Genomic DNA, 10,041 nt, shown 5'->3' with positions numbered 1-10,041 from the left:
TAAATTATAAGCCATAGTTGAAGTTTTCATACCGCCTTTATCTGCCCTAAAGGATCACATTAGGGGTCACCCGTTCTCTGTGCTTCATTTGAAACATGCACCGCACTGAGGACTTAAATCTACAGTGACAGCAGAAGAAAAGTGACAGGAGAATTTAAAAAATCAGTTGTGGAACTAGTTAAGTGGTGGCTGAGTATGTATTATTATTTGCGTAATTTGGGAGTCTCTAGGAAAACTGCTTGCTGTCTTGTTCCTCAACCTGCATTTTAGGACACTCTAAGCCACCTTTTGACTTGTAGCACAATTTTAAACCTCACACTCAGGTATGTGAAACAAGTCACTTGATACATATTCCGACAACGGTTCTCTTCGAGCCCTTATGTGCCAGACACCGGATATGCCAGACGCTAACTAAGACTAGACCACAGCCTTGAAAAGCAGAACAGTATTACGATGATAATAGCTAACATCATTAAGACCTCTAATGCCTGGCCAGGATGCTAAGCACACTGCCTGTGATCTCACTGAGTCCACATAACAGCCCTATGAGTGAGGTACTGGTAATATTCTCAATCACAAATGGAAAGAAAAAGGAAGCTATCAGAGTAAGTTTCCCAAGGTTAACTGAAGGTTAAAAAAGATCAGAATCTAGAAGTTAATAATTACAAAATATGATGAATGTCTCTGCACTGGGTATATGGCCAAAATCAACAGAAAAGTTTATGCAGGAGTCTAAAAGAACACAATTATTTCTGTAACTACAGGATTCAGTCAGGGTTTCCCTTGTGTAGCTATATTCTCAGAACCAAAACATTCCCTCCCAGAAAGAGTCACGTTAAGAGTCAGGAAGTACAGGGCAGTGGTGGCGCACACCCTTAATCCCAGCACTCAGGAGCAGAAGCAGGTGGATCTCCAGCCTTGTCTACAGAGCGAGTTCTAGGATAGCCAGGGCTACATAGAGAAAGAGAAACACTCTCAAAAAAAAAGAATAAGTCAGGAAGTGATGAAATTTACAAGGCTCAAGGAATAAGCAAAATTCACAAATCTTGCTCTTGCAATGTACAAGTTATATAAGCAGTTATGTATAAGTGGAGAAAGGAGGTTATTAAGGAGTCAGCTGTCTACAAATCCCACAGAAGGCACTTAGAGTGCTACTTTTGTGACTCATTAGCCATGCTGTCATGACTTTGTTTCCCCCAAGTGCAGTCACCATACTTCTATGAGTGACCCTTCAACCATACTCCTGTAAATAACCCCATTTCATCTGCTAGTTCACTAAGCTAGACTTAGGACACGAGATTTTAATTTCAAAGGAAACTACTACACAACAACGCACCCCAAGACTGTGATTGTATGGAATTGGGTAACCTCTGTTCACAATAAATTTACCATTTGTTTGTTTGTTTGGTAGGAGGCACATGGCACAGTGTGTATTGAGGTGGGTGGGGGGTTGGAAGACAACGTGGCGAAGTTGGTACACACATTTCACTCTGTGGGGTCTAGCAATCAAATTCAGGCCATCGAGCTTATCGGCAAACACCTTATCCTGCAGAGCCATCTCACCAACTGTCATGATACATTTAAAAATAACTACAGACTTTGAGCACATCTACAGTAAATTAGATTAAGACACATATAAGTGACTTTAAAAAGAAAAAAAACCAGAGCTGGATGGCTCAATGGTTAAGAGCAGTGGCTTCTCTTCCAGAGGACCGAGGTTGAGTTCCCAGCACCCACACGACCTCTCACACCTGTCTGTAAGCCCAGTTCCAGGGGATCTGGCATCTTCACACGGGCATGTATGCAGGCAAAACACCAATGCACATTTAACAAAATGGCTTTTTTTTTTTTTTTTTAAAGAAAAGCAACCTTGAAATGTCAGTTTTAGGGAAGTTTTGAAAAGCCACGATTAAACCACTAACAAGTAAAAGAGAGGTAAGTTTGGAAACTAAATAGGGAAATCATGGGGAGGGTGTGGGAGGAGTTGGGGGAAGGGAACGAGTAACATCAAAATATAGTATCAACGAATAAATAAAAGTTATTTTAAAAAGAAAGGGGTCAAAAATTTCATGTGGGCAGAACTGTGGAAGGAATATTTAGCTTATTTCTTGATTATGAAGCATCAGAGGCAAGGATACTAGCACGTCTTTTTGCAGTCATGTGACCATCAGTTCCTGTTTATACCTACTGAAACCTCCCCCAATTTCTGCAGTTCCCTGTGGCTGTATCAAGAGAGTACTGGGAGATGACTGTAGGCACCAACCCTCACTATACATAGCTAATTGCTCTTTGAATTACTATGGGAACCATATGCAAAACATCACCAAAGCCACAGCTAGAAATGGACTCTGACTCAAATTATTGCAAAACATGACACGATTTGGGTGAGGCTTCTAAAGAGGCGTGCTGCCAGTAACTTACCTGTGCAACGCTTACCAAGAGCACCTGCCGCGAGAGACATAAAATGTTAAGAACACAGGAACGACACCGGAGGGAAAGCCCTGGATCCCAGAGCTACTGTTGACGAAGCAGGTGCTGGGAATTGCATTGCTGGCATGTCGGAGAAGGCACCTCCATTACGCTTTATTCTGTGGAGAGCATCTAGACATTAGGGAGGGAACAGCCCTTACAGTGGACAGAAACCGGGATGTTGCATAAAACGCCTGGGTTCCAGTCATGTATGCAGCAGTGGATACATTTTTGAGTCCTGGTTTGGAGGTACTGCCATACTTCAGCACATACAAGCACAGGGAGCGCTAAGGAAAGCCAGGGCTTAGAAACTATGAAAGAGGAAATTGATACTGATTTGTAGCTTCTGCGGTCCTTGGCCATTGACTTTCATGTTTGTCTCCACAGGTCGGAGTCTTCAGTCGGACACTTGCTGCTCCTGCCCTTGTCAGTATTCCTCCTCTTCCTGTCCTCCGCAAAGGAACCCTCTAGTAAGTCAGCTAATGCTAGCGCTCTCGGACCCAAATAGCTATTGGAAGCCTTTAGGGCGCTCACACCTATCCTTTAAACACAGCCGGCAGATCGACACTGCCGAACGCACTTCTGTTCGCGTCATGACACTGTCCGAATGCTTTCAACCGTTTCTCACTTTCTAACTATTCAAGTCCTAACTCCTAGCTAAACTCTAAGTCCTTGCGAAACAAAGTGTAGTTTTCAGTTGAGAAGCTCTCGGTTAACCTGGGGGCACGTAAGGAATACAGACTCTCTGGTCTCACACTGGCCGACTGAACTAGCAACCTCGATTTTAACAAGGTTCCCGGCTGCTTCCCGTGTCAGCTTTAACTGCATCTTTCCTTTTTTGTGTGTCTGAGCTTGAAGCTTCAGTAGTAGAGTTTCCAGATTTAGCAAATAAAAATAAGAGACTTCCAGTAAGTTTGAAAGCAGTGAATAATATTTTTAATATCTGTCAAGTTCTTCATGGGATATTTACCTTAAAAACTGGCGTATGGGATTCAAATTGTTACTGGATGGCCTGTTCGCATTCTGGCCAGTCAGCTCATGAGGACAAATATTCAGGGCTAAGCTAACATTTCATTTCCTTCCAAGATTACAGTGCCTTCCGTAGCTCAATGTCTAATTAGTAGAGGTGACTTAAGAGCTGTTTCTCTGGGGGTTCTTTGCTTTTTTTCTTCTCCAGTGTTTATTCCTAAGAACCAGCCAGAGGCCTTCCTATCATAAAAGAACAATAAGTATTTGTTGAATGAATAAACGAACGTATCAAAAGCAATCTTCCAATTATGGACTGGATTGTGTGTGTGCCTATTTTAATTAAAACAGTGTTTTTCCTAATCCTTAAAAATGTTTTAAATTGGTACAGCTTTCCACATTTCATCTGGCAGCGTTCAGGACTTGATGGGAACAAAGTCATGGGCTCAGAACGTACCCGTCGCCAACCGGGCCCATATGGTCATCCTTGAGTAGAGAAGGCACCAGAGCTGGGAGGATAGGAGATAACCATAGCAATCCGGCTTCGGAGGCGCCGCGCACGCGCACAGCCGCACTCCGGCCTGCGACCGGGGAGGGAGGAAGAGAGGCGGAGCTCCGGGGCGCGTGCGCAGTGGCGTGGAACCCCCCGGGAGGCGGGGCTCCGGGGCGCGCGCGCGGCGGCCTGGGCGGCGGGGCCCCTCCCTTGGCGGGGGCGCGCGCGCGCGGCGCGGAAGACCGCACTGGAAGGGGGAAGTCAGGTGGCCGCCGCCGCCACCAGCGCCACGGTTTGTCGCCAGAAGGAAGATGGCGGATCTGGAGGAGCAGTTGTCCGATGAGGAGAAGGTAGGCGCCGCGGCTGTGAGGAGCAGGGCGGGCCGTGAGGGCTGGAGGCTGTCCTCCCCGGGCGGACTGCGGTGGTGGGCCGCACGCCTGCGCTTCCCGAGCCGGGGTGCAGCGCCCGCTTTCCCGAGGCCGGGCCCCTCCGCTCCTTGTAGGGTGTGTGCTCCGAAAATAGGAAGCGGAGCCGAGCGACCGCGGGCGGGGGTGGCGGGGGCGGCGGGACCCGCGGCCTTGGGGGTCCGGGCTGGCGAGCGGCGGACGGCCGAGCGGCACCGCCTGGCCTGGGGCTGTCACGGGTGAGGCGGGCGGGCGGGAGGGGGAAGCGGCTTAGTCGACCCTCACTTTTTCCTGCAGTTTCTCCTCCCTAACACGAAGTGCTTCCTGGTTCTCCAGGGTGTTTCCTTCCCTCCGGAGGTCGCAATCTCCACATCCCGCCCCTTTGCTCTCCCCCCCACCCCCCCCCATTGCCGTCCTTTTCTTTTATTAATTTTCTCATTATTACTTTGCTGTTCCCATGTTCGCCGGAAGGCAGTCATTGTTCACAAAGACACCCCCCCCCCCTAGTTGTTTTCGGCTCAACTTGGCTGCTGCTCCCCTTGGGGCAGATTTGGTGACATCCCATCTTTCTGCTACAACCTACTCTGAAGAGGGAGAGCGGGTTCAACTCCTTTTCCAGTGTTAAATGCTGTGACAGCAATGGTACCAGATGCACGACTCAAGTTCTCACATTTGCCATAGGAAATCCGATCATTGAACTAAGACTCTTGCCATTTTTCTTTGGCGACTGTGGAGACCTCATACTTAAGGGCGAGTCACGTGAGAGGAACGCTGTACATTTTGAGTATTTCCTGGAAAAGACGGACATTTTTAAAACTTAGATTTGACTGACATACGAATGTGTTGCACTCTGGAAATGTCCGACCTTATGCTTAGTTTTTAAGTTGCAGACGAGTAGACCCATGTAGGAAACATGCTTCTATTTGGGTGTTAGAGAAACACTAAGGATATTTTCAGTTGGAACTCTCTATTTTTCATACTGTGTTGTCGCACCAAAATTAGGGTTCTGTCTCTTTAATACCTCCGATTGCTTAGAAGTCAGCCTCATCTATGTTTTTGGAAGTGTTTTGTTTTTTTGTTTGTGCTCTTGGTGAAAGTGATAAGTTAACAAAGTGGGAGGACAGCAACATACTTTGCCTTAATGTACAGAATTAGACCCCAAGTCCCTAAAAGTTGCTGTACATATTAATATGTGTAACACTGAATAGTTTTAAGTTGTTGATTGAAAAAAATATACCAGTGCAGTGCACGGAAAATTAAATAATGTTAACAAAGTTTTCAAAGGGGGAATTTTCATGTTTTGTTTACTTTTTCTTAGTAGCTCAGTTAGCTAGAGCGATAGCTGAGGAGAGAAAGGGGGGGTGGTAATGCAGACCTGCCATGTTGTTGGAAAGGCTTGAAATTTTAAAAATGAAATAAGATTTCTTATTCTTCACACGCAGAGGCAGGTTTTACAGAATAGTGTATAAGTTCACCTACTGGCATAATGTTGGGAACAGATTAATGAGAATTCTAAGTTTAGACTTAGCATCTTTTTTGTGACTTGAGTAAGAATATTCTGTTGTAATTTTATGTACAGATTTTATAACAGCAGTATTTTCTAATTTAAGAAATAAGTGGCCAAACTTTAAGATTAAATGTAAGTAGCTAGTAAATTGAAATTTTAACATTCTTGTTATTTTAATTGCCCAGCAGACTTGTAGTGTTTTAGGAGGAGGGTGTTTTATATGGGATCAGAAATGGATTTAAGGTGATGTTTTAAGACCAGTACTTAAATCGTGCTTTTTTATTGTTGTCTCCTTGCTCTTGATTTTAAGGAGTAAGTTTTAAGTAGTTTGTACATGTGAGGTGTGTCTGTTTAGGCTGCAGGTCCACAGAAGGCTGAGCACTATGATGGCTCTAATACTGTGCTTTGTAAGACAAACACATTGCATTTTCTTAATTTGAGGTAGGTAGTTTCATTTTTACCATTTACCCATAAGTAAATTAAGGTTTTAAAATCTTATGTAGGAGGGAAATGGCAAAGGTGAAATTTAAACTCAAGTTTGTGGGAATCCAAGGTTTGCTTGCACTTTTAATGGCTTCTTGTTCCCTTAAAGTTGGTTGTAGAACTGTCCTGGGGTTATATCTTGGGTTTTTAATTCGTTGACAGTTTATTTTTGAAAAGGAAGCAATGGTTTTTTGTAGTGTCAGGTTCTAAATAACTCTGCGTTTCACTAAGAAAAGGCTAACTAGTAAATTTGTGTTTTTATAATTTTTAATTAAAGTTTATCTTTATGTAACGTGAACATTCTATATGACTGCTATATAGTTTCTTACTGTCCCGATGAAAGGAGGCATTTTAGAAATAAATCATAGCTGAGTGTGGCAGAGCAGATTTGTAATGTAAGTTCTGAGGAGGCTCAGGCTGAGGCTCTCTAGTTCTTAGGCCAGCCTGGGAAAAGCAGCAGCATTGTAGTGCACACCTGTGATCCCAGCACGGTAGAGGCTGGGCAGAAGGAACAGGAGTGCCCCAAGTTTCAGTTTATGGTCCGTCTTGTGAGTTGCAGAGCAGTCAGTGCTACACAGTGAGACCCTGTCTAAATAACAACAAAAAACAAAGGGGAGAAAATATCTAGGACACTAGGTTTCCTTTTAAAATCATGTACAATTGCATTTTTGAATGTACTGTGATTTTAATGACCTTATTTCTTTTGGCCACAGTATTAATAGGAGGTAAATTTAGCTGATGAAACAACAACATCCCTTAAAGCCATTAATTTATCATAGTGCGACGCTATACATCTTACATAGTTATAGAAGCTCCGAGCCAAAAAGAGTTTTATGTTTTTCTTTCTTGGGTCATTTGTATTGTATAGTAACGCATTTTTTGTTAATTTGAAATTATATGAAATTGTCATGTAGAGCTCAAATAAAGAGAACCATTCCCGAACTCCCCTGAAGGAAGACAGGAATGGCTGAGAGAATGTTTTCTTCCTAGACTTCCCATCTCCCCAGTGACCCAGCATACACGTCTGTGACTTCCACTTCTGTTACTGCAGCTGTGGGCAGCTTGGAACTGTGCTGTGCTGCGTTGCTCAGTGCCACTCCCTGGTCTTTAACATGTTTTGAAAGATAAACATTATAAAGAGGGGTGATGAAATGGTTACAGGGTTAAGAGCACTGGTTGATGTTCCAGAGACGGGGGTTCAGTGCCCAGCGCCACATGTCAGTTCGCAACTATCTGTAACTCCAGTTCCAGGGGATCTAAACACCATCACACACTCAGACTCACATATAGGCAAAACAGCAATGAACATAAAAAAATAAATAAATTTTGTAGGGCCCCCACAAGAAGACCATCAAGGCTGGTGGATCTGGACCCAGGGGTCCTTGCATAAACTACTGCACCAACCAAGGACAATGCATACAGTAAACCTAGACCCCCTACTCAGATCTAGCCAATGGACAGCACATTCTCCACAGTTGTGTGGAGAGCGGGGACTGACTCTGACATGAACTCTGGTATACCCCCTATTTGACCACTTCCCCTTGGTGGGGAGGCCTGATGGCACTCAGAGGAAGGGTAAGCAGGCATTCTGGATGAGACCTGATAGGCTGTGACCCTAGGTTGGGGAAGGAGGTCCCCTTCTGTCACAGACCTAGGGGAGGGGAATAGTGTGAAAGAGGGAGGGAGGGTGGAACAGGAAGATACAAGTGAGGGGAAAACAAGAGGGATGTAATCTGAATAAATTATTTAAATAAAAAATAAAGTTCTTTATTACTTAAAAAATAAATCATTTTTTAAAAGTTAAAACTTTTACTCTTCTCTTGATTTAGTTCAGATCATCTGGCTCATTTAATCTCTCTTGAACTTAATAACACATCATTGGTATTAAACACAGTTTTGTTTAATATTTTCTGGTTTACTTTGATTCTTGTTCTGTTAGAATCCCTATGCACAGAAACAGTCATCTCTAGCACCTGTCAGTATAGTGCATGTGATTAGTAAAAAGGTTAAGTGCATGAATGAATAATCCATACAGTCACAGAATTGGGAGAAAACCTGTATTGAGAAGAGGAAAAGCATATAATGCCAGGTTGTTCTATGAAAATCTAGCTGCCTAATTTTGCCATTGGTTTTTAAAGTCTTAGGTATTCTAGTGAAATTCCTGTTGTTTTTTGAGGGACAGGTGTCTGCAATTCAAATACTATATACAATTTATATTTAAACAACTAAAATGTTTTCCCCTCCTATAGTCATAACTGACTTAAGAAATCTTGTGTTTATACAAATAACTTATGAGCAGCTATATAGTTCATCATAATGTAACATTTGTAATGTCTTAACAAAAAGTAGGCTTAACCAGTAAGCTATGTTGGAATATTCATTCGTAATTTCACCCTGTGGATGAATTTTTGTTGAGCTAATTTCTACTGCAGGCAGGAATTTCAAAGCAACTATAATATAAATGGATTTTTTAGACTTCACAGAATGAGAAAATTTTATAGTGTATTTCACGGCATTTGGGAGCCATTTTTCATAAAAAATAAAATTTTGCATTTCATTTGTGGACAAATGGATTGAGCTAGAAATGATCATAATGAGTGAGTTAACCCAGAAGCAGAAAGACTCAAATGGTATATACTCAGCTTATATCTGCATACTAGCCCAAGGGGCATGTCCCACGAAAGCCTTCACTTACCAGGAAACTGGGACAGAGGGGAGGACATCCTATTGGGACTCTAGATGAGAGAAGCATGGGAGAATAGCAAAGTAGAAGGATCCAGAGGGTCCTAGAAACCTACAAGTGGAACATTATGATAGGCAGATTTGGGCCCAGGGGTCCCGCTCAAACTAAGGCACCAGCCAAGGACAATACAGGCGGTAAACTTTAAACCCCTACCCAGATCTAGCCAATGGTCAGAACATTCTCCATAGTTGAGTGGAGAGTGGGATATGACTTTCTCACGTACTCTGGTGCCTCACATTTGACCATGTTCCCTGGAGGGGGAGACCTGGTGGCACTCAGAGGAAGGATAGCAGGCTACCAAGGAGAGACTTGAAACCCTATGAGCATATACAGGGGGAGGAAATCCCCCTCAGGAACAGTCATAGGGGAGGGGAATAAGGGGAAATTGGGAGGATACAAGGGATGGGATAACTATTGAGATGTAACAAGAATAAATTAACAAAAAGTTAAAAGAAATTTGCATTTCAGTGCAAAAATCACAGGTCCAAAAATAGCAGAATTATAAAACCATTATCAGAAATACATTACTTTATCTAATGGTTGGGTTTTTATAAAAATACCTCAAGTTTCGCTTTTTAAAAATTGAAGTTTATGGGCTAGAAACTTACTAACAGAATGCTTGCTTGCCATACATGAGGCCTTGAGTTCATTTGCCAGTACCAAAAATAAATTTAATAAATTAATTAAATTTATGTTTATGGGAGTTTAAAAAAATGCTTCTCTAGAGTTTGTGTTGGTTTTGATAAAAAGCCAGTTGCACACAAATGCCATGGAGTTGAATAAGATTGTCAAGTTTCTCTTGTGCTCTTTCTTGGTGTTTGAACAGAATCTGACTGATAGAATGAAGGGATTGTTGGTGTAGAGAAAATGAATGCACTGCAAACAACAGATGTACATAGATGTAAACCATCCTTGTAACCCTGTAGGACGTGAAGAAACTAACGTCGTGTGAAGATGTCTGTATTATCGAGTGCTT

The 10,041-nt window shown here is 42.9% G+C and overlaps 1 protein-coding gene across 1 annotated transcript in view; it reads left to right on the top strand.

The window, feature by feature from the left end:
- Positions 1–4,123: 4,123 nt before the first annotated feature.
- The window catches only part of Capza2 (capping actin protein of muscle Z-line subunit alpha 2), a 29,819-nt gene continuing 23,901 nt past the window's right edge, over positions 4,124–10,041 (top strand). The window contains exon 1 of the mRNA XM_051151895.1: positions 4,124–4,278. Within this exon, the coding sequence (XP_051007852.1) occupies positions 4,240–4,278 (39 nt within the window). The 5' untranslated portion in view covers positions 4,124–4,239. The remainder of the gene's footprint in view (positions 4,279–10,041) is intronic.

This window comes from Acomys russatus, chromosome 10, assembly GCF_903995435.1.
Source record: "Acomys russatus chromosome 10, mAcoRus1.1, whole genome shotgun sequence".
NCBI lineage: Eukaryota > Metazoa > Chordata > Mammalia > Rodentia > Muridae > Acomys > Acomys russatus.
The sequence above is the reverse complement of the archived record's forward strand: the minus strand, read 5'-3'. Positions and strand labels throughout refer to the sequence as shown.